A 25169-nucleotide genomic window follows, 5' to 3' on the forward strand; every position below is an offset into this window, starting at 1 on the left:
TTCCAAAAAAGGAGCTATTATATACGAATTTATATTGTCTATCCATTATGGGGATGCCCAAGTTCCTCGCTAATGACTTTATTTTTTTGTTTGACGCATTTCCTAATAAAGTTGATTTGTTGAAGTTAATATTCTACCATGAAGCTAGAGCATATTTTTCTTGAAGTTCTATTTTATTTGATGATAAATTTGAAGAAATAAGGAAAAAGATAAGATAATCATCTTCAAATTGTAGATTAAAATATTTGATTCTTACTTAGAAGATTCACTCTAATATATAACTTATTTTTTAAGACTAGAATAGTAAAATGTGTAGTTGATGGCTTTCTATTATATAATATAAAAATGAAAACATATGGAACTGATGAATCTTTGTCTAATATCTCTGATAGGCTAAAATCCATGTACATTGTTGAGACTTGAGACTACCCTTTATAAAAATTTGATAACCATAGTTTGTATTGACAAGGGTTTTGAATCAACGCCGCTTTACAGTCTTCCAAACGTATTTATCCCTCCCCCACAAGCAGCATCCCCGTGAATTGATAATATTTACTCCTCTTGACACGGACCCCAATCTTATGTGGGGAGGCTGATTTGGGCTCACATTTCATGCCTGGCTGGTCCGCCCCCCAATCTCATATGAAATCCGTAGTGTCAAGCCATTTTCGAAGGGTGTGCGTCCACGGTTCTACGCGTAACGTCGGGTCGGGCCAATCATAAATCAGAAAACACTGCGTCCGCGTGAGATCCATTCCATCAAATGTGGGCCCTGTTTATCAAACTGACGATGTGTCATGTTATAATTGGTGCATTAGATTCGAACATGATGTTTGTCCCTCCACTGTGGGTGCTGGGTGGGCCCTTCTAACTTCTACTACCTTCGCGTTCTACCTACGTGACCACTGACCAAGCAAACAATTGCAAATCAGGGGATTCTGCAATGCATCTTCTCTTGTTCTGATTTTTGGATGCCGGAGCAGGCAAGCAGCAGCTGCAATTTATCTGGTACAGCTGGGCCCATGGAAAACATGTTTTGTTCCTTGGTACCTTATAAGTAAAAAAGGGGAAAAGACAATTGCTTAACTATTGGCCGAAGGCGGGGGTGGGTCCTACGGGATATTATAGTTATATATATATATGATGATATCAGAATTCAGAATCATAGGGTAGCTCCCTTCTCTTCGAGTCCAGTGGTGTTACTCTATTGGTGTGTACAGAATGGCGTTTTGGGCTTGCACATGTGCCTTCTCATTGGGTTTGGGCGTTCGCCAAAACCGACGATATCGGCTTTCATCAGGGCAAACCTGTGCCCACATTGTTCTAACAGTTAACAACCTTTCCCAATTCTGTATTAGAAACATTTTCCTATGAAATAAGGCATTTTCAGCCAGTTCAAGACCTACTTTTATGGCCTTGTATTAATATGTCCCCATGAAATAAAATACATAAGTATGTTGTAAAGATTATTGGAACGGGAACAAATGTTGCGTATGAAAGTTGAATTTAAAATGAAGCAAAAGGATTTCAATGAAGAGTTCGGATCTGATCCTCTGAGAGCATGCCTCATTCTGACTTTACAGAGATGTTTCCAATGCTAGGGGTGAGCATTCAGTCAAAAACTGAATAGAATACATTGAAAATTTAAAAACCGAAATAAAAATAAAAAATAAAAACCAAAACCAGATTACAAGAAAACCGAAATCAAACATTTCAGTTTGGTTTTCGATTATTTTAGTTAAAAACCGAATTTAATTAATATATATAAAATATTATATTATAACCTATAATATATATATATATATATATATATATATATATATTATATATTATGAAATTAAATTTCATTATAATACATTATATAATATATTAATATATAAATATATAGCATATTATATATTAAATGTTATATATTATATATTATATAATAAATTTTAGTTAATTCAGTTTTTTTGGTTAATTGAATTTCTAACTTTGAAAACTGAAACCGAAAACCTAATTTCCTAAAAATCAAATTATCCAAAAACTGAAAAAAACCGAAATTAAAATTTTTAATTTGATATTTCGGTTTTAACCGAATAATGCTCCCCGGACCAATGCGCAGAGAGTGAGATATGGTATGAGGTCGATGTGAGGCGCGTTGTGTAAGGAGCAGATCCCCAATTTTAGCGAATGGACCAGAACATAATAAAAAGGAAAAGCTGAAAGCCTGAAACAACCGATCCATGATTCTGTGTGGCGTTGCACCACTAGCCGATAGGTCACCTTCATGTCCCACTTCCAAATCCAATCAAATCATTCTTTTACTTTCTCTGTCACATAAAATTCCCTTTTTTAGATATATTTTCTCTCTCATAAATCGCTTCGGCATAATTACAAGACCCTGCAATCCATCGCTGCAATTGCTTACCGTTGAACCAATAATAACGTCCCACGTCATTCATCTACGCGAATCGAGAGAAAAATTGGTGATAAGTTTTGTACTTATGTTAAACCCTGATGGTGATGGTTGACGTGGAATGTTGTTATTGGTTAAACAGCACTTAACATAGCCATCAAGTGCACGAAAATGATGAGAAGAGACGTGCTCCTTTTGTATAATAATAAGACCCACAAAACAAGGAAAAAATAGGAAAAAAGAAAATAAAATAATTAACAGGCAAAACAAACCTCCCAAAATGAAAATAAAATAAAAACAAGCAAAGCAAAGCAAATCAGCAAGCAACACACATAGTAATACAGAAAGAAGCCAGAGAATTCTCGCTGGTTTTTTTCACTTTTTCATCAATCAACAGAACAGCTCTCCTACTCAAAAAAAAAAAGAAAAAAAAACAATAGGACAGCTCATTCATGCTCGCATCGATCTCTGCGTACTCCTCTAGCCCATATCCGCGCCTATTTCATGGTTCTCATTGAAGGAGAGAATGAACAGGCAATTGATTTACAATTAGAGTAGGCAAATCAAAATTATAAATGGGCTTGTGATTATACTTCTTCCACTTGGCTTGAATCTAGATAACTGTTTTACACCTTCCTGTTGATTCAACGATTCAAGGATTCTCAGTTTTAGAAAACTTGCATCGAGTGTTTAGACTTGACAGCATTGATGAAATACGTGGGTACAACAGTCTGGAGTTTGATGGAGAAATTTGTGTACGACAAACTGATTTTATTGTAATATTAATGCAACAAATATCTTCTGGTTTGTAATTTGAGGTACTGGCAATTTTATTTGCATTTTCTTTTTGCTACTAGATTCAAAGGGCTCTAGAAGACAACTTATCGAAACAATGTTGGAAGTTCCGTGGTGGAAATGCTTGCGGCTATAGAGTCTCCCTTCCTAAGTTCTTCTACAGTAAACTTATGCCTGTATATGTCGGTGTTGATCACAGTGGCTGGCATGGCTCAGCTCCGGTACAAATTATTTGAACCCATGGGGTTCCAGTGACAACCCAATAGGAATTTTTTAGTTGTCTTGACCTAACCTTATGCAAGGCTTACATAGGTCTGGGGAAAGAGAGTACTTGATATTTTAAAACCAAAAATGGTCATTGGGCAGCTCGTATGTGCTGAGAACTGGTGACTTTTATGATGGCTGTTGATGTGCCACTTGCCTGTGGAAGATTGTTAATCGTTGGTTAACATGACTTCCTCCTCATCTTTTAGCAAGTTGCTCATGGCAGACGTTTCTGAGATATATGTGTGGGTAATATCTATTTGGGAAGTATTGACTCCTAATGTAAGAAAATCTGGTGATCCACTTAGCTCATTTTTTCTGCCACGAACCCAATGCCCATGTACGACTGTCCAAGAAATATGATGCTTGGTTGCTACGGTCATGAAGAATATTACAGGGGTATCATAAAAACAATTGAAGGGGGTCAGTGAGATCTCAATTGGTGTTTCTCCTCAATCACCTTCACCTGAGTTTTCTTTGGACTCTGTGGTTGTGTTGCTGATCCACACAAAAAAAAAAAAAGCCAACCTGCATCTCCTGTTGCAATCTGTTTCTTTTTCATGTTCTCTGACAAGTGAGTTGGGACTTATGGCCCTAGGAAGGAAGATTTGTAATTTGTCTTTGATGATTGAACAAAAGTCTCAGTTCCTGTGACTTAACTTTGTCTTGTTGATTGATAGGAGTTTCTTAATACTAGCAAAAGCCTTGTGTTAGCCTTTTAGGCTTTTATCTGCTCATCATATGGGACCACCACTAAATCTGCCTGGCCTCAATGTATCATTTAGTTATTTACCTAGCAAGCTACAATTTCCAAGGAAAAAGATACAAGAACAAGTACTTGTGTTAACTGCATAAGTTCCCACTTGCATTGCTTTTGGAGATGCTTATTCTTTAGAGAAGGAACGAATTTAACACATAATGATATAGTCATGTTTGTCATATTGATAGTACAAAAGACAATTTTTTTTTTTATGGTTTTTATTAGTATTCAAGTTAGATTATCATACGAGTATGGCAGCTAAATTGGCTAGGGCTGTCCCTAAGCTGTATCCAAAGCAGGATAACAGATTGGCTTCTGTAGTTGAATTTCTTAAAACAATTAAATCATGAAGTATACTATTCTTTTTTGTTGACAATAGATAAGTAGTTCCCATAACTGATATTTCAGATCTGTGATTTGTAATTGTTGTTTGATAGATTTTCTGATCATTTGTTTTTATTCAGGATAGGCTACAGGTGGATCACAAGATTTCTTGCCCTTAGTTGTTATGCTATGCTGCTTATGCCGGGTTTTATTCAAGGTGTGTTCTTGGGAGGCTCAATTGCCCAAAATGTTTTTGATGCATTAGTGATTGCTCACACCAACTTTTCTAATATTTATGACTGATCATTACATTTATTTCTCTGATGAATATTAGATCTTGTGTAGGTCATAGTTATTGCCTTTCTTTTTTATCTTTTTTCTTTTTTTTACTTTTTGTGGCATAACTAACCTGCTTAGACATTCACAGTTGGATATTACTATTTCTTCTCAAGTCAGGTTCGCAGGAGTATAGTTTATGGAGATCAACCAAGAAATAGGTATAGTTTCCTTTCTCTGTAGCCATTTGTTGACATTCATCAGATGCAATTACTTGCATGTCTTTTTGTTTCTTAGAGTGCTGTAGTGTATAGCTTATGGGGTTGTTCTTTTGGCAGGCTTGATCTATATTTACCCAAAAATACAAATCGGCCAAAGCCAGTTGTAGCATTTGTTACAGGTGGAGCCTGGATTATTGGGTGAGCAATTAAATAGTGATTGTTTTAAGCATATAGATTCCTTTTTTTTTTTTGGGTGGTGGTGGTTGGATTAATGATTATGAAGGTAGTATTTAGAACTTAGAAACAAAACAATGGGATGGAGTTCCAGTGTAAAGTAGAATTGAGTCATTACAGTGCTAAAGTTGAAAACTCCAAAGTCTTGGAGCATCACTTAAGCTTATGCTAACATGTCTATAAATATACATAATCAATTATATGTACTTTGTAATCGATTGATTGACTTTTTACAAGAAGATAGGACATAAGTGAAAAGTATAATTACTTGGAAGGATATACCAGTTGTTTAGACTTTTAATTTAAGTTTACTTCTTTCTTTCTAAGCTTATTTTCATTTTAAATATTTAAAAGGTTTAGTAGCATGGTTGAAAGCATTATGTAATTTGAAGATTTATTTCATGCAACAAGAGCTTTTTTTATATATTTTTTTCTTTTCTTTTGAAATGTTAGCTCAATCGTAAGATGGAAGTGTAAAAATATAACATCAGACATGAAGTACATAAATGTTGTATCTGGTAGTATAAATTCCATATCAGGTAGGAGAGAAACATTCATGCTCCCAAATATGTAAACATTCTTATGTATAATTTAGAAACTAAGAAGCCATATTTCCTATTTACTACATGTGGAGCAATAGGGAGTAAGGCCTTTCGATGGTTCTGATAGCTAAAATTGAGCTAACAGATGCATCTGTGGTAGATGATTCGGAAATGAGGAAAAAACATCATCTTCAAGTAGTGTCTTAGGGTTTAGTAGGAAAAAAAAGGAGTTGAGAGAAGCATGGAAGGATGTTGTTGACTGATGACTTGAGATTGAGGTGCTACTAAAGATCATGGTTGGAGGGGAGAGGGAGAGAAAGAGAGAGGGGCCATGACTGGGCGGATTTGTTTGGAGTGAACAAATTTTCAAGGGGGTTTGTATTAATTTGAAAGAGTTAATAGAGAAAACTTGATTGTTGTGAGACAAAAATGAATTCGTATATGTCTATGTATTTGCTGGTCCTATAACATTATTTTGCATCATCTCAAGTTGTTCATTTTCCATCATTAAGTTGTTGCACTGTTTTTATTGATGCAGATACAAAGCATGGGGTTCTCTTTTAGGAAAGCAGTTAGCAGAAAGAGACATTATAGTGGCATGTATAGATTACAGGTAATATATCCTAATTGAAGCTATTAGTTGAAATGCATGTTACCCTGTTTTGGATGAAGCATCTAAACTGGAAAGACGGCTTATTGGCCCATATAGTAGCAAAGGTCCAAGTGAAACTGAAGCTAATAAAAATACCATCAATAGAAATATAATGGAGAGCATGAAAAAAATCTGTCTGAGTTGGTTTTCTCTGTAAGTGTGCCATTATCCCAAAACACCAAAAGTATTAATAGTTTTCCATCCTAGTCTTTATTCTGCCATCTCCTGGCCATATTTTATAATGTATCCTATATTGTTTAATGTATCTCAAAATGATCAGTTTGTGGATGGTGTGGCCAACTAGTTGCAATCTCCAATCTCAACATGGCTTTTTACTCCAGAATGTAGATGGGGAGCATCTGGGGCCTTTCGTTCATAAGGGCCCCTGCTTCTTGGCCATATTTTAACAGTTCTCTGTAGTCAACACAGAACCTCCAAGTTCCATCCTGCTTCGCCACCAACAGAACCGACGAAGAGAAAGGAGAGTGACTCTTGCGTATGATCCCTTGTTTCAGTATCTCTGTACATTGCTTTTCTATCTCGTCCTTCTGTAGGTGAGGGTAGCGATAAGGTCGGACAACGACTGGTTCTGAACCCGCCACGAAAGGAATTCGACGGTCGCATGCTCAGGGAGGAGGGAGCCCCTTGGGTTCCTGGAATATATCTGAAAACTCGGCGAGGAGTCTTTCCATGGTTGCCAGTTCTGTCTGAAGTGCATGGACCTGTGGTGTCCTCTCTTTAACCCTGCAACCGTGCCATGAAACTTGCTTCCCATTTAGGTGGAATGTCATTGTGAGTGCACTGAAGTCCCATAAAATCGGGCCTAGGGTAATTAACCATTTGACCCCAAGAACAACATCGAACCCATCCAAGGAGAGTACAAATAAATCAGCAAAAAATAGTTTAGAATTGACCTGTATCGGGACGCTCTTACAGATTCCCGGACTGTGAACTCTTTCACCACTCGCGACGGCTACCTGTAGTCGTGGTCGGAGTTCCATTGGTAGTTTTAACTGAAGGGCGGCATGTTCACTTATGAAGTTGTGTGTGCTCCCTGAATCGACAAGAATGCGCACCGGTTGACCTTTTATCTATGCCTGTAACTGCATAGTCTGAGAGGTTTTAATACCGGTGATCGCATGGAGGGAGATCTCTGGCTCGAATACGACGGGTTCTTCTTCCTCTTTTTCATCGACTAGGAGGCAAAAAAGCCTCTTGCACCTATGTCCTGCTGAGTAGAGGTCATCGCAGTTGAAACATTGGCCTCTCGCTCTGCGTTCTGCCATTTCTGCCCTGGTCAACCACTTAATGGGTGGAGCGGCCATGTTGCTACCTGCACTTGTCACCGATCTAGAGGTGGCGGTTGTGTGAGATCTCAGTTCCCGGCTGGTTGCCGAAGAGGGGGTCGTTGTCGCTGATTTTGGAGGTGCCCATGAGTTCGGTGGACGACCCACATTGTAGGTCCCACGACTGAATTGCAGCTTGCGCGCGAATGTGCGAGCTAAGTTCGCGGGCTAAGTTCATGATTGTAACCAAATTTGGGGAATTTTGCATTTCGACATCCATTCGCAAGGGTTCTGCTAACCCTACTGTGAACATGTCCACTTGCTGGTCCGGTCGCACGGAGGATGCCCTCGCGAGGAGGGTTTGGAACTGGCGTTGGTATTCTGCCACCGTTCCGGTCTGTTTAAGGTTAATCAGCTCACCTAGGGGGTTGCTGGTCAGTGGGAGTCCGAACCGAAGGAGGCAATAGGACTTAAATTGGGGTCAACCGAGCCCGGGTTCTTCTTGCTCTAACCGATAGAACCAAAGTTGTGTTTCATCTGTTAAATGAAAGGCGGCGAGACTTACCTTATCCCGGTCATCTATCCGTTGATTCCGAAAAAACTGCTCGCACCGATACAGCCAGCCCAAGGGGTCTCCGTTGCCGTTGTACGACGGAAATTCCAACCTGCGGTACTTGGGGATGATTGCGGCTCCTTGGCTAACGGACTGCTGTTTGCCGGAAGACTCCTTCGGTGTTCCTTTCCTTGTTAGAAAGGAACAACTCCATCAGACGTCGTAGCTCCCTTACCTCGTCTTTGATCTCACGTACTTCTGAACTGGTCTCCACGAGTTGGTGCTCGAGGTCGTGGACCCTGGATGGCAGTTGCTCCAGATCTCCCATGACGCCTTGCTTTGATACCAAGTTGTTGAGGGCCCGAGAATAGGATCTTGTCACGGGTCGGTCCACGGGGAAAACCTCCTGTTTTCCCTTGTTCCTTCCTGCTCTTAATGAACCTATCTTGGCACCTTAGTGATTTGTTCAAGAGATCACCAACTCTCCTAACTCACTTCTTTAACTGAATATTCGATATCTCATTCAATAATGGCGTCTCCTTAAATAGGAGATTACAAGAGTCCTAATCTTAGGGAGTCTCCTTACTGAATAGGGAGACTTCCAGTTCTATCTTGCTAAGGATAAGATAAGTTAATCCTAATCTGATAATCCACTAATAAGATAAGATAAAAGCAATTGAATAAGATAAGAACAATAAGATAAGAACAAGCAAGATGATCTAATCTAATTTGCTGTTGTCGAACTAGGTAGGACGAGGATCATTGAATCACTGCTGCTGTTGGCGGTGGGTCAGGTTCCTGTTGCTTCCGGCAGCGATGATACTTTTTCCCGAGGAATGCGTCCATAAAATAACATATTCAATGAACACATTGAAATTAAAAAGTGGTGGGATATATATCGTCCACTGCATTTTCTTTGGTGGTTGGTGCATGTATTTGTCCCTTGTCATTTTCCGCATATATGCATAAAAGTAACCTACCCATATTATGGCATATGCACACCTCTCATGCATTATACTTGTGCCTAGGAATTTTCCTCAGGGGACTATTAGTGACATGGTGAAAGATACTTCTCAAGGGATCTCATTTATATGCAACAATATTGCTGAATATGGAGGTGACCCTGATAGGTAAAAATTTTCTCATTCTTTATCATGTCACAGTTTATTTTCACTGGATATGACATTGTTGTTCATGATTCTTCTTGTAGGATTTATCTAATGGGGCAATCAGCTGGTGCACACATTGCTGCCTGTGCTCTATTGGAACAAGCAATTAAAGAAGCTGGAGGAGAGAGAATTTCCTGGAGTGTTTCCCAAATAAAAGCTTATTTTGGTTTGTCTGGAGGGTAAATATTTTTGATATTCCTGATGTTGATCTTTTGACTCCCCTCTCTCTTTCTCTGTGTGTGTCTGTGCCCGCATGTATCTAGTTGTTAATGTTCTTTCCATTAATCTCTTGACTTTTTCTTCTCTCTCTCTCTCTTTCTCTCTCTCTCTCTCTCTCTCTGTCTGTCTGCTGTGCAACCTTGTCAACTTTCTTTTGATCCATTTGCCTCATTTATCATTGCATGTGACCAATGACACCTGAATTTGGCATTCTTGTACTTAAATCTGTTACATGGCCCTGTCACTTTAAACAAATTATGTGTTGGAGAAGACACAAAATGGGTATGCGTAAGGGATGGTTCTGACTCAACAAGTTAGTATCTGTTTTTTAAATCTAAGTTTTGATGGATTCTACTTAATTGGGCATGCCCCAAACAGAAATTATTAACTTGCTAATAAAGAAATAGTTTCCATTAACAGTTGAAATTTTAATTATATGCAATACCCAATAAATGCCCCTTGACAATTAATGAAATGTGGATTTTCAATATGTTATTATGTTGAGGAATTTTAATTAACATTTTAGACAAGTTTTTTTTTTTTTTTTGCATTTCTTTGTTCATATTTTTTCCTAGATATCAGTAACTCAATGCATCTAAATGGTAAGCATAACATTTAGATTATTGAAGAATTAAATGTTTATTGCCCAATAGATAATGTTCCCGAATATTCATACCGATTGGAAGATCAATCCCATCTGAGTCTTTGTATCCCGAGATTTTTGAGTTTAAACAGTTCTGATTCCTAAACTTGCATCTGCACACTTTACCTTGTACTTAGAATCCATGAAGTATAAGGCTATTGCTCCTTTCTTGAATTGTTTGGACAAACATTGGATGCGATCGTGCCTGTTCAAGAGGGTTGATTTGCAATTTCCCAACTAGGATACATTGGAATGTAGATTGTGCCCCATCTGCATGTGCACCAGTATATGCCACACAAAGGACTGAAGGGCTTTCAAAATTTTTCCTTACCTAAATGCTCATCTACAAGTATTTGTCTTTCAGGTTGTAACTTGATTCTAGTTTACAGGGTAGATCATTTGACAATGGCCTGTTCCAATGTTGTTAGACTTGGATGAGACAGAAAACTAGAAAGCTCACTGGCTCATGGTTTTGCTGGTTAACTGGCTAGTTGGACCATTTAGATGAGAAAACCATCAAATAACTGGGATTTAGCAAGGCCACTGGGTGACCAGATCAACTATCTGGTCTGGTCTGTGTCTGACAGTTCTGGTCTGTCCTTTGGTTATGATTTTGTGGTTTTATTGACAATTATACTACTGCAGTCCAAATAATGATGCTTTGAAGTAATATTACTTTTTGGGCTGCACTATCGCTATTGATTCTGGTAAAGTAAAAGCATATAACTTGTCCACTTTTAATTGAGGAAGCATGGCCTAGTTATTAGAAAATGTTACTGCAGTGCATAAACCTGGATAAACTGAAGAATACTATGTTATCCTTGTAACTTCATTTCTTTTTCTGCTGTACAATTCATGCTGAATTTTGTGAATCTTGTCAATAATTTTGTGCTGTTGCTATCCTTTCTTTGGTCATCATTTGCTTATGTGTATTTAATAGTTTCTTTCTTCCTCGTTTTTAACAGCTACAACTTGTTTGATCTCATTGATCACTTCCATAAACGAGGCCTATACCGTTCCATCTTTCTCAGGTACCCACCATTCCATTTTTTTAATTGAAATTTGTGGTTTCTTATATGTTAATACTTGTCATGCCTTAATCTCATGGAAATAATGGTTTTGAAATGTCATTACAGCATAATGGAAGGGGAGCAATACCTGTGGCGAGTTTCTCCTGAAGTAATGGTGCAGGACCCAAATCTTAAAACTGCAGTTTCTCTCCTTCCTCGTGTTATTCTTTTCCACGGAACTGCAGATTATTCCATACCATCGAATGCCAGGTTTGAATCTCCTTAATGAACTTCTTGAATTTTGTGTTAATTGCAAATATAGCTACTTATGCCAGTTAGAAAGTTGTATTCCTGCCTGCAGTTTCTCGTAAGGTATCCCCCACTAAAAAGGGAAAAAAAAAAAAGAAATCCTGTTGCTACTGAAAAGCCTTTTACTTGTAACTTATTTATCTTTTATGACTATGCCTTATAAGAATAATTAACAGCATTGCTTTGCATAAATGATCATTTAACCAATTGAAGGGACAAAATGAGTTGGGGTCTCACAATTTGACAAAGGATAGTTTGGTCAAGCAGGGAACACTTGTATTGGACACAGCTGTAATCTGTTTTTGGTTTTGATTGTGTGGGGAGGTCACAGCTCACTTCTCTCCTTGAGACTCTTGTACCTGATTTCATCCACTTTCTAATCAAATTACTTCATTATATCAAAAAAAAGAAAAGGCAAAGGATATGGCCTATTATAGAGTGGAATGGCAAAAACCCATTTGTTGGTTGACTGTTTTGAGGGGTAGTTGATTGTCATCTTTTTTTTTTTTTACTTCGTTTAGTATTTTCATTGTAATGTTTGCCTTTTGTACATGATATATAATGGATTCACAGTGATTTTCCAGATGATCACATTTTTCTTTATGCAGCAAAACCTTTGTGGAGACTCTTAAAATAGTTGGAGGTCAAGCTGAACTAATTTTGTATGAAGGAAAAACACACACAGATTTGTTTCTTCAGGTTAAGATCAATTTCAATTTTTATCCTGTCTTGCTCCATTGCACTTTCAGTTAGGAAATGTTATTATAGCACTCTGATCTCTTGTGATGGCCTTAATATTGTAATAGGGAAAATAGATGCTATATGAAGATGGGGATAATGGTATGGGAGGACGAGATGAATCTTTGGAACTGCAGTTGTAAAAAATTATTTTCCATCACTTGATCATGTTTAGGAGTTTGGAATTGCTTGAAATTTACCTGCTTTCAGTTTTTTTTTCCAGTAATATATTTACTTGTTCTTTTGTATGTTCAAGCATATTTTTTTTTTGCTCTTCAATAACTTCAGTTAGTCTGAATGAACCCATGGTCATGCCTACTATGACTGTCAGAAGTCAGAAATTTCATGGTCTTAACATCATAAATCTTGCAACATTACCATAACTTGCTTGTTTCATTCCCCTCCCTACACGTTAAGATTGACGTGTCTAAATTCTCATCCAGCTTTCCTGGCTATAACGTACAAGGGGCAGTTATGAGATTCTAATTGATTCTCTTGATTTGTCTCTTCCTGGTGTGCTTGGTAGGACTACAACTTGGGTAGGCCCAACGTAAGCCCAGTTCGCCCTAATCTGAGCTTCATGGGTTGGGCTTGAGTTTTTGGTCTCCAGACTGGGGCTGGGCCAGAAAAATTGGGCCTTGCTAAATTTAGCTTGAACCTGGCCTGAACCAACTCTATCATCATCATCATCATCTGAGCTTTATCCCAACTATATGGGGTTGGCTACATATATCCTGTTTTGCCAACCAGTTCTGTTTAATGCCATATCCATTGTTAAATTATAAGCTTAATCTCAATTGTGCCAGATCTCATTTTCTCACGGGTGCTGTAGGTGGTCTTTATGTTTGTGACCAAACCATCTTATTCTACTTTCCCTCATTTTGTTACTTAATTGAGCTATTCATAGGTTCCTTCAAATGGCTTTATTTCTGACCCTATCCCTTCTAGTTTTTTCACTCATCCATATTAGCATATGCATTTTTGCTCATTTTTAACATGTTTTTCAACTGCCCAACACTAACCATGCACAAACATGTTCAAATATATACATATTATGCTTGTTAGTTTATATAAAGTATTTTTTTTCTAATTATATATATATGCATCTAAAATATGTATACACTACCAGTTGGTTTGGTTAACCATCGGTTTTTCATATTGGTTGATTGAAGCCGATCCAGTACCTTCAGTTTTTCTAAAACACGAACCGACTGATTCGGTTAACTGGATTTTTTCGGTTTGGTTTGGTTTCATCAGCTCAGTTTTTTGGTTTTTGATGAGCACTCCTACCCCTGATGTCTGATAGTAGTTAGATATAGATGCAAACCTTTATTTGCACTATAGTCTGTAGATGCCCCTATGCGGTTAGATGCTTGATACATGGGGCTGTCACTCTTTCTTTGCAAAGGCTGTTCATGGCAAGATTTTGCTAAATTTTCATTTGCTGCTGCAGGATCCTATGAGAGGTGGGAAAGACGAGTTGCTCGAAAATATAATTGCTGTTATTCACGCGGGTGATGCAGATACCCTGGCTAAAGATGCAGCTGCACCTCCAAGTAGACGCCTTGTTCCTGAATGCATGTTGCAGTTGGCTCGTAGAATCAGCCCCTTTTAGGTTTTGGCATTTCGATTTCAAGGATTATTGCAGACTGCCTACTCAAAAGCACTTAGTGATATTGTTACCATGAAGTAAACAACAAGTTTATGTAAGTCTTTGGTACCTCAAGAAATGTGAGATGGATGCCTAATTTTGTTTTTTTAGTGGTATTTTCATGAGTCTCATCATGTTTTGCATGATATATGATATATCCAAGAGTTGCATAAACTCCTTGTTTGCTTAAACTCCTCTATTGTTGTATATAATGCTAGATGATACATTCTATATATATAAATTTTCATTCTTAGGTGTCTTCAGTTTTTCTTGGAGTTCATTTAATGTTACACACATGTAGAAGAGAGGGAGAGAGAGGTTATCTCAAGAAACGATGTGTTTTTTTTTTTTTTTTTGGAATTTTGGTGAAATATTTGGACAAATTATTATTATTATTATTATTATTATTATTATTATTATTAAAGGTTTCCTATCATTCTGTCGTTTTAAATTTATGTCATTTATTTAATTATCTTTTCCTACTATATCTAAAGTTATGAACAGAATAAGAGGCCAAATCATGACATCTTGGTATATTCAGCAAAAAAATTATTTAATTTAATTCTATTTGTTATATACAGCATATTCATTCAAAACACACAAAATATACATCCATAGCCAATCCGGGGTGATGGTTTTTTTTTTTTGAAGGATAAAAGTTCTATATTAAACAACAATTATATCTACAAAGTCCTGAGCCACCGGTTTCCAGTGGGATAATCATCAAAACAAAAGGAGTTCTATGGATGAGACTAGATCTGCTCCTCACACATGGCACCTCACAGGTGCCTCACACGCACATCCTATCATGCATTTATCATGCATTGAGAATATCTCCCGTACTTATTAGTTATTATCATGGGAGATATCCCTAATGCACGTGGATGTGCCTGTGAGACGCCCATTTGTGAGGAGCAGATCTCACTTCTCTGTGGATGACATTTATAGCCAATTGGGCCACAGCATGGGCTGACATATTATATTTTTTATTTATATAACAATATTAAACATTGCTAAGCTTAATAGCAAGAGTCCTAGTCTCATCAAAAGCCAACAACAGTAACTTCTCTTGAAGTGCGCACACCACCCTTTGTGAATCAGAACACAACCACACTCCTAGGATTTCATTGCTGCACCCATTCAAAAACCTGCAAAACAGCAGAGTTCAGCTTGATATAGAATCAAAATTATCTATCCTAGCCCCATAAATTTTCAAACATGATAGATTTCTTGATACAATAATGACCCCAAAAGAGAATAAGTATCAGTAATTGTCCAAGCATCAATAAAGACAATAATCTATTGTATGTTTAACTTGAAGCACAAATTTTGGCCGAAAGTCTGGTGTACAACAGAGATCAGATTGGGGCCGTCTAGAATTTCGTAATGCCTGGTTAGTAATACTTAAAAGATTCTGGGGCATAATTTAGTGGTTCCTAAAACATTTCTCATTCCGAACAAACTAAATATAATAATAAGCAATAGCTATCCAACCTAAAACATCCGAGAAACTATCCGGGTGATGGTTGAACTATACGTATAGGCGTAAGGTTGGTACAACCCACAAACTTTTGTGGGTCGTTTACGCTGTAGCAGTTCGTGCCGATATTGGCCCGATTCTTCATATTGTGCTGTGCTGGCCCATGTTTCTCAAAACCCCCAGCCCAATATAGGGGTTTGGGCCGGGTTAGGTCTGATACGGCCCATTTGTTACAGTTAGGAGGTTATGCCTGTCATGGCCCAGCCCACTTTACAGCTCTAAGGTTGGATCCATAAATACTCTTTTATAGCCAATGTATAAAAACCATCACTATCTTTTTTTTTTTCGTCTTTCTAAACTGTAACCAGCAAGATCTGCTTCAGTCAGTGCAACACCCATTCGAACAGCTTTTACAGCCTTGCACTGCCACCTAAAATGAACATAGGAAGCAAGACTATAATGGCTGTTGGAACGGATTCTGCACTGACTGAATCTGATTTCGTAACCAGCACTTGTGATTTCTGAGTGCGCGAACAAAATTAACTTTGCATCTCTCGGGCTAAAATATACATACAACTCTTGACAGTAATGGTTAAAATTATGGGATATTTTTTTAAGGGGTGTTCTTTTTTTGGATTTTGAGAGGAGGAAATCTGGTCAATGGGACTTTGGTTCTCACCTTTTCTGGTCTTATCTATGTACGGAAAAACGCACAAAAAAACGTATCTTCAACCAAACGATCTTTAAATTGTCAAAATCGTTATATAAAAGTTTACCGCATCTTTTGTCTGTCAAATTTTCCATGTAAAAAGACTTTCCAAACTATACCTAAATGCAATGTAACATGGGCATTTTTTAAAACCATCTCATCGCACAAATTCCTTCTTTTTTTTCTTTTTAATATCAGAGAGGCTCCGAAAAGCATGAAAGCAAACTTGTTCTTTACAGATATCAACTTTATAAAAGCTGTTTCCTAATTTTTTGATATCAGAACTCAGTTTTGTTAAACACCACCTACAATAAGTGGCGAAAGCTGACTGCGATTTGATGATGAGGAGATGCATGCATGGCTTCTATATATGTATAATTTGCCAGATTAATTGGAATCTACTTATTGATACCTAAAAAGTCTCATCAGCCATCAGGGCCGCAGTTCCGAAGAAAAGAGTCGTATATATCCACGGCAAACATATATTAATTCTCTTGTCTTCTCAATTCTCATACAAACAAACCGGTAGAAGCACTCCTTATTATATATATAATATATAAGCCTGCTGGCTTTAACTAACCCAAAAACTTGGGCTTGACAGAGGTTGGAGGGCGACCAAAGTAGTGTCCATGAGTACGTTGTTTGTACATCGGTTCAAGATTGATAAACTTGTTAGTACGTGGATTATACATCGGCGGTGGTAGCATCTCTACCTTCGGAGGTTTGTAAATAGGTGGTGTCGCCGGCGAAGGTGGACTACGAGTTCTGTAGATTTGATCGTTCACCCTGACTAATGGCGACGGCGGTGGATTACGAGTTCTGTAGATAGGATCGTTCACCTTGACTAATGGCGATGGTGATGGCGATGGCGGCATGGGCATGTATGAAGGAGGTATTCTCTGTTGGGGTGGCTACCTTCCAATCAGAGGATGAAGAGGATTGAGATATTCAAAGAAATGATCGGAGGAGGAGGAGGGAGAGGCCAGAACCACCACTCCGACGAACAGCACTAGTAAGTGCACAAGGAGGGCCATCCTTGGGGAAGTAAGGTAGTGTTTAGTGTGGTGCATGAAATACAAGATAAAGGCGTGGCCCTTTATAGTGGGCATGGGCCTCTATCCCTTTGCCACGTGTCAAGAATTGAGATGTTTATTTGTTGACTTCTTGGTCCTTCTAGGGTTCTCTATATAGTTGAATTAAAATGGGGCCACTCCACTTATTGAATGAACAGTTGGATTGAATAAGCCCTCTTCTATTCTGTCTAGGGATGGCAGGGGATGTGAATGGATCGGGTTTGAAAATTCGAACCCGACCTTAATGCTATTTCTAGAAATGATTTAATGTTTTAAGGTAAAAAGGTTGGTTTTCACACATTTGACGCTAACCCAAACTCGACCCATACCCCAATTAAACCTGATCTGATCTTGGGTCAGTGCGGTTTACTACTTAACCTGACCTCAGCCGCACATCCCTATATCTGTCTATTGGAAAAGTTTTCGCCTTGAGTCCTTGACTACTAGTGGATGCAATGCCTATTATGTACACTATCATCCTGGACCCCTGGCCATGCATATACAGTTGTATATACCGAATTTATTGGAAATTTCCTTTTGCGATAGATATAGAGATAAAGAAGATTAATATCCTCCGCTAGAGGTGTAAATCGGGCCGCTCAGCCCTGCCTGGCCCAACACGAAATTGGAATGACATAGCCCAGCACAGCATGAAGGCCCATGGGCCGTGCTAGGCCCGATACGAAGGTCTGTGCCATGTTGGGCAAGGGGTTTGAGGTCTACAGGCCAGCACAACATGACACAACTATTCTTGTCGTGCCGCCCGCGGTCTACGTGCCATCATGGCCTGTGGGGCCCGTAGTGGGCCGAGCACAGCCCACCCGGAAAATAGCCGTTGGGCCCCCCAGTTTCAGCTTCCTCGGAAGTCCTCATATTGCACCCCCAATTAAAAAACAGAAATACCCCCCCCCCCCCAATAGTTATAAATAGCCATATTAGGGGGGTATTTGTGTATTTTGCTTATGGTGGTTAAAAAAATGACATAAATGCCCCCAATAGCTATATAACAACTAGTTTAGGGGGACCTTTAGGGTAAAGTTATAAATAACTTTACAATGACCAAAATACCCCTCCTAACAACTAAATAACAGCTAGTTTTTTAGGCAATTGAATTATGTTCAATTCCTATAAATAACCCTATCCTCCACCATTCTCATCACACCAATTCAACAATTCTCTCTCTCTCTCTCTCATATTCATACATTCTCAATTCTCTACAATTTGAGTAACTCTGATTAGCTGATTGTTTGATTCTGCATTCTCCAATTCTCAATAAATATTTTCTATTAGTTTTGATAATGCTAGCAATAATGATTCTGCAATAAATATTTTAAAATCTCAATTAAGACCATGCTTAAATGATAAATTATTTAATATAGATGTGCATGTCACATCTTAAATTTATGTATTCAAGATCCTTGAATATTATTTCTACTCATATTTCAAAAATTAGAAATTGTAGTATATATATATATTTCAAAGGCAAGAAAACAATAATTTAAATATTTATGTCAAAATTATGGTTTAAAATATAAACATTTTATATTAGATGTAAAGCACAAGTGGAGTTCTACCTATGCTATGTTAGAAAGTTGTATTTCTCATAAACAAATTCTTATTGATTTTTATAATTCAAAAATGCCTAATGATATGATATTTGAGGAAGACTGGGAAATGACAGTTTGTATAAGAGATTTTTTAAATCATTTTTATGATACAATTGATGAATTATCTGGAATTTATTATCCAACTAGTTGTAATTTACCTTATCAATTAATGGTAATTAATGATTGTTGAAATAATGGAAAATAAATTTAAAAAATATTGAGAAAACATTTCTCCCCTTTATTGTTTAGCTACAATATTAGACCCTAGGATTAGGAAAGATGGTTTATATATTTTACTTAATCATATTGTAAAAATATGAATATTGATATAGGAAATAAAAAAGAAGAAATTAATAATTTATTATTTAAAATGTACAGTTTATATGAATCGGAAGTTATGGGAAATATTCCCACAACTTATACAACATCTTCTACTTCTGACCTTGAGCCCAGAAGTAGAAGAAAAAAAACTTTTTTATTTAATAAGTAGAAGGCAAAAATTTACTACTTCTACAACAAGTTCATTTATTGAACTTAATTTTTATTTACAAGCAATTTTTTCTAATTTAGGTGAAGGATCAAATAATTTTGATATTTTAGCTTGGTGGAGTGAACATTCAAAAAATTATCCAGTCCTCGCCGCCATGGCATGTGTTCTACTAACCCCACCAGTATTTACAGTCCATCGAAGTCTTGTTTTAGTGCAAGATGACAAAAGAAGTTGATAAACAATGAAAGCATAGAGATTTGCATCTGCTTCAAGGATTGGCAAGATGCAGAAGATAGATTACAAGACAAAGGAGGGCATGATACTACACCGGATATTTCACCTGAAGCAAAAGATGAAAGTCATGAATTGATTCATGAATTTGACTACTTGTATAGATTTTTATATATATTTTTTAAATTATTGTAATTTTTTTTATTTTATTTAATTTATTTGATATTTTTTTAAATTTTTTAACAATGTTATTTTGTATTTTCAATTTATAACTATATTGTATTTTTTATATTTCATTAATCTATTCTATTTTCATATTTCATTGATTCAAGTATTAAATGATCCAATCATTATATTCGTAATTTGTACCATTCAAAATTAAATGAAATAAATCATTGTATTTATGTGGAGTGAACATTCATCAAAGTATCCAATGATACAATGTCCTAGGTCTACCACTTTTCATTTGTGTTCCAGCCAAATCCGGATCACCTACCGAGAAAATTTGTTCCAACACCCTATCAACAACATCTGACACCTCATATCTTATACATGGCAGGTCTCATTTTTACGGTGGGCCCCAATTTTATAGCAAGACGTATGGTGTCAGACCAAGTTGGTAAGGTGTTGGAGCTTGTTTTATTGGCAGGTGATCACAACTCATCCCAATTATTGGTTATGGGACATTTGAGGATCCAGAGGTCCAACCCAATTTACCAAATAGTCGATGTAAAATAGATTGGACTTAATCTCTAAGCTGCAAATACGTTGAAATTAACCCAATCATTTGCAAGAATTTTAATTTAGGCTACGTTTGGAAACGATGCAAATAAGTGCGAATGCAAATATGTAGTGTAAAACAGTTCATATAAATTGTAAAGTTGGGTTAGTTTTGCATTGACAAATTTATCTTCTTACCAAATAGGCTTTTAGTTGTAATGGATACAAACACGAATTTCACTAAAGCATATGCTTTTTTTTATCAAAAGCCCAATTGAATGCAAATTTACTTCTTTTTTATTGATGTATTTTTACATCTTACTATCAATGTAAATTTGCATTAGAAAATGTGTTTTCTGTAATTTGTCAATGTATAAATGTAATGTTGCCAAACACAGGAAAAAATGAACCAGAATGCAAATTTACCCTGAACCGAGATTTACACTCCATTTGCATCGTTTTCAAACGCCGCCTTATGATTCTTCATATTAAGTGGAATAAACTGATATGTTACAAGTTGAGGGCATAGAAGAAAGAGATAGGGATAGAGATGGGTTAAAATAATTAGAAATGATTTAGGGGTCTACCATTTAAAAATGAATATGACAATTGAATAGAGTGGAATGGTGGAAAAGGATTTATGTAACCGACCCATAAATCCTTTGAGATTCGGATAAGTACATGTTTCAAAAATCCATCATAAATGAGATAAATGTATAAGATAGATATGGTGGTAGACCTAGGACATTGTCTTGTGACAATAAATCGTGTCCATCGCAGTACATTATTTTGATTCAGAGCCCATTACAATACAATTGGGATATTCATTGTGACATATGATTTATCTTTTTTACACAACCTCATTTAGACATGTTGGATAGTCAAGGTGGCTTAAGTGATCTCTCTCTCTCTCTCCTTTTTCGCTTCAAACTTGCCTCTGAAGGTTAATTTAATCATTAAAAATAACTAGAAAGTCAGATGAGCAGCTTGAGTTAGTGGGCACTAATGGTGACCTAACATAAGGTAAGTTTTAAAAATATCTGACAGAGGGCCTATGGGGGTTTTGAAAAGTCAGGGTATGTAAAAGAAAATGTGAAAAGGTGACGGGGAACTTAGATAATAACCCCAAAAAGGAAAATTCAAGTTTTTGTATAATGCTGATTAAGAGCCCATCTGGGAAGGTTTCTGCATTGACTCAGCCACTTTGAAGAAATTACTTGAGATAGCTTCACCCGAAAGTCAATTTTGCAGTTCATAAAAGCCTATTTTGACTTTCTGGAATTCTACAAAATACCATGATGCTCCTGGTTTCTAAGCTCATGTAATGCTAGAAGTTAATGCATGAAAGTCTTCTCAAATGGGCACTACGTATTCACCACTGAAGTAATCGGGACTTCGGGAGTGAAGATCTACTGTAACCTGTGAACACAAGTGTGTGAAACGAACTCCGTAACCTATCAACAGTGAACACACCAATGTCATTAGAATAACAGTTGTGTCCATTCAACAAGCAAAATAATCTTCATTTGTTATATAACCTGTACACACCAGTTTTTGCAGTGGACCCCATTTGCCCTCATCTAAGGAGTGAATTTTTTTTTTTTTTATTTTGGTTTGGCCTGCGGAGATGGATGAGTTGGTGGAAGACTGGAACTAGGGATGCTTGAATAGGCCCACTGGCATTTACTAGGTGGAGAACCTGGTTCAAGATCTGCCCATCATCCTTCAGTGAGATTGTTAGAGCGTATAAAAATAGACCGCATAATTGGACCAAATCCCGCCTGCACCTGGGTTGCGGAGGTTTACGGGTTTGGGGATGGGCTACCAAGAAAGAAAAAAATGTGTTCGTCTGGTTCTTATATGCTGGAAGGTGCATACCCATTAGAGATCCAACGGGCAACAGGGTATCCTTCCTTAGGTAAATATAGTAGAACCTGCCCTTCCACGGATTCGAACCCATGCCCCCTCAAAGGGAAGGATGCTACGTGGCCAACTGAAACTTTTGGGTCATTGGCTATAAAATGAAAATGAGGTTGGCTTGCACCTAAGCACCAGAGTCAGGGATGATCATTTCTAATTTTCTGGCATGACCTGGCTCGGCGTGTAGGTGCCAAACCATTGGGGTCTTAAGCAATGCAACCTAGGCATCTTTTGCTTGCACCGTTTGATTTTCTCTTGTTCAGTTTTTCCTAGATCATCATCCACTATTCTGTGTTATTACCAGTTTTAGTTAATAAATGTGTTTATCAAGCTTTCTGAATGTTTGAAAGAAAAAAAAATGATGAGGCCCTTCACTAACAACTTAATTAATCAGAACCTTATATTTTGAATAAATCACTACTTGGGGGCCAACAAAAAGACCAAAATATTCATCCCTCTCAATCAAATGGCCATTGTAAGATAAATAAATTCCAATATACAATCAAATCCAGATTATACATTTCTCTTTCAAAAATCTTATGAGAAGAAATAAGGTTAGAATATGGGTAAATAATGAGAAAATCAGAGAGCAGAAAAAGCCTCTTGACATTATATGTTACATTCAATACAGCCAAGGAGAAATTACTCGTGACAAAAGGCATCACCCTGACTTTCTTCGGAGTTGCACAATCAGCTTGGAAAACCACAATCCGTTCAAGATTTTCAAGGTTCTCCTATACCCACCATGAAATAGGACCCAAACCATCATAATCAAGTGATCCCTGCCAACGAATTGAAGATTAATGATTTAAAACACCATTTTTATAGCAATGTAGTCTTGACTCTTGTGCCAAACCACCATTGAGGAAGAAAAATAATTTCCATTCATCTATTATACACAGTATAGTGTAATTTTGTAAAATCCTAAATTCCTGCTATATATACAAATTCATAGGTCTTTAAACCAGACAATCTAAATGACCTGGAATCCAAATGGCAACCTAGGGCCCCAAGGATTTTTGTACTCAGGTCCAATTGGTGGAGTAATTAGGAATGAGAAAGGAATTATACTCTCATTGTACTCAGGTCCACTTGGACAAAGTGGTATACTCAGATCAGAATTTTTGGCAGCAGTTTGTGGGGTGGAGAAAGCAAAAGAATTGGGTATTGAAAGACTGATTATTGAAAGGCACTCGAGAACAATAGTGAGTTGGCTGAAAAGGGGAGAAGGAATAACTTGGAATCTAAGGAATGATCATAAAAGGTTCAAATAGCTATGTAAAGAAATGATGATTCAAATCAATTGGGTTAGAAGATCTGCAAACCATTTGGCAGATGGTCTAGCTAAGCAAGGGGTTCAGAGATAGCCTATGTATTGGGCTCATTTGTAATTTTGTTTTGTTCTTAACTCAGGAAATCAATTTCATTAGAATTAGAAAAACAGTACAACCAGAAGTTGTGAAGGAAACAAAAAGGACACCAGATTTCCAAACCCCCAAAAATTACATATAGGCCCAAAACATTGACTGTCTTTGTACCCCTTGTTTAGCCAAACTGTGGGGCTCATTTGTAATTTTCTGGGTTAAATTTGTCTTCTTGGGTCTGTTATATCTTTTCAAAACTTCTTGTTATACCTCTTTTATCTAATTTTAATGAAATCTTTTGTGTGTTACTAATGAAAAAAAAAAAAACCTAGGGCCCCAAGGACTCCTCATCTTCCATTCCATACTCTAAAATCATGTTATAAATCTCAGCCAGAGAAACTAGCCATGTTCTCCAAATAACCCTTTTTATGGGCATCTGTTGAACTAAAAATGAAGGGTCCTCTATATGATGTACAGTCTGGATTAGCCACAGGATTTTTCCTTAAAAAAATAAATAAGAAACTTTATTTCATAAGAAATAGAAAGTTACAAGGGTGAGGATAAGAAATCACCCGAGATAGAAAACAGAAAAGAGAATAGACCCACATCACTAAACCATCCCCCCTCCTATTGAACCTTGGAATGCCCAATAGAGGAGCAAACCAATCCTTTGAAAAACAGAACTTGTTTCATCCCAGATATTCAACTCTCCAAACCCAAATAACATTCTACCCTATGACCCAAAATCGACAAACCCTACCACAAAATACCCTTAATCCCATAAAACCACAAGACCAAAAATACCCAGTTACTTTTCTTGATTATCTTCTTTGATTTCTTCAACTCTTACCAGGACCCATCCCGAATAAACCCCCTTCAACCTGGCAAAAACTTTTTAACCTGGACTGTTCTCTGATTCTTTTGACTTCTGAATCTTCCAGTTGTGTTAGGTATCCTGATGCTGGAGAGTCAAAATTGGGATTTTATGAAATTTTATGTATTTCTGTGTTTTTGGACAGAGGGGTATTTTTGTTATTTTTACAATTTTATGTAGGGAACAATGATAGGGTTTAATTTGTCCAGTTATAGTTTGTTTATGTTTAAAATTCCAAAGTCATTGCATACGTAGGATTATAGTTATTGAGTCTTCTTTGAATTGAAATAGGATATGACAGCTTAGTTTGAGTCCTACTAGGATTATCAAGTCTAACAGTTTGACTCCTAAAAGAATATTATGAGTCTAACAGTTTGACTCCTAGGGTTATTACGTGTTTAGAGTCTATAAATATGTATGGGCATCTTACACAAAGGAAATGAATTATATTGAGCTTTCTTCAGCTTATGCTATCTATGGTGAGTGATTCCCATGCCCTAGAGTGATTCTAGGCACCCTGTGAGTGATTCCAGGTATTTTCTCTTCTTTCTCTCCCTATTTTCTCTCTTATTCGTTCAAGAAGCCATTACAGCCATCAATGGCCATAAAATTCTGATCCAAGAAGACCATTCACATTCTATAAGGACAAGAACTGAG

General features: G+C 37.1%; 2 protein-coding genes across 6 annotated transcripts in view; one reads left to right on the plus strand and one right to left on the minus strand.

The window, feature by feature from the left end:
* The first annotated feature begins 4679 nt into the window (after positions 1–4679).
* LOC148854678 (putative isoprenylcysteine alpha-carbonyl methylesterase ICMEL1) lies at positions 4680–14294 on the plus strand. Of its 2 annotated transcripts, XM_088941395.1 has the most exons (11): positions 4687–4758; positions 4969–5038; positions 5156–5236; positions 6353–6427; positions 9334–9435; positions 9516–9653; positions 11302–11367; positions 11473–11616; positions 12264–12354; positions 12462–12495; positions 13847–14294. In XM_088941395.1, exons 1-10 carry the CDS (start codon positions 4731–4733, stop codon positions 12468–12470), a joined length of 804 nt encoding a protein of 267 aa, XP_088797521.1. In that variant the 5' UTR covers positions 4687–4730; the 3' UTR covers positions 12471–12495; positions 13847–14294. The 2 variants fall into 2 exon arrangements, with proteins under 2 accessions (XP_088797520.1, XP_088797521.1); XM_088941394.1 differs by lacking the exon at positions 12462–12495 and having other exon boundaries at positions 4680–4758.
* An 8418-nt stretch (positions 14295–22712) lies between these two features.
* Positions 22713–25169, minus strand: part of LOC148854679 (uncharacterized) — a 34372-nt gene continuing 31915 nt past the window's right edge. For all 4 annotated transcript variants that reach the window (XM_088941396.1, XM_088941399.1, XM_088941397.1 and 1 more), the window contains exon 8: positions 22713–23056. In XM_088941396.1, the coding sequence (XP_088797522.1) occupies positions 23009–23056 (48 nt within the window). In that variant the 3' untranslated portion in view covers positions 22713–23008. The remainder of the gene's footprint in view (positions 23057–25169) is intronic.

The sequence above is a fragment of the Nelumbo lutea genome, chromosome 4, assembly GCF_056320005.1.
Source record: "Nelumbo lutea isolate HS-2025 chromosome 4, American lotus-T2T, whole genome shotgun sequence".
Taxonomy (NCBI): domain Eukaryota; kingdom Viridiplantae; phylum Streptophyta; class Magnoliopsida; order Proteales; family Nelumbonaceae; genus Nelumbo; species Nelumbo lutea.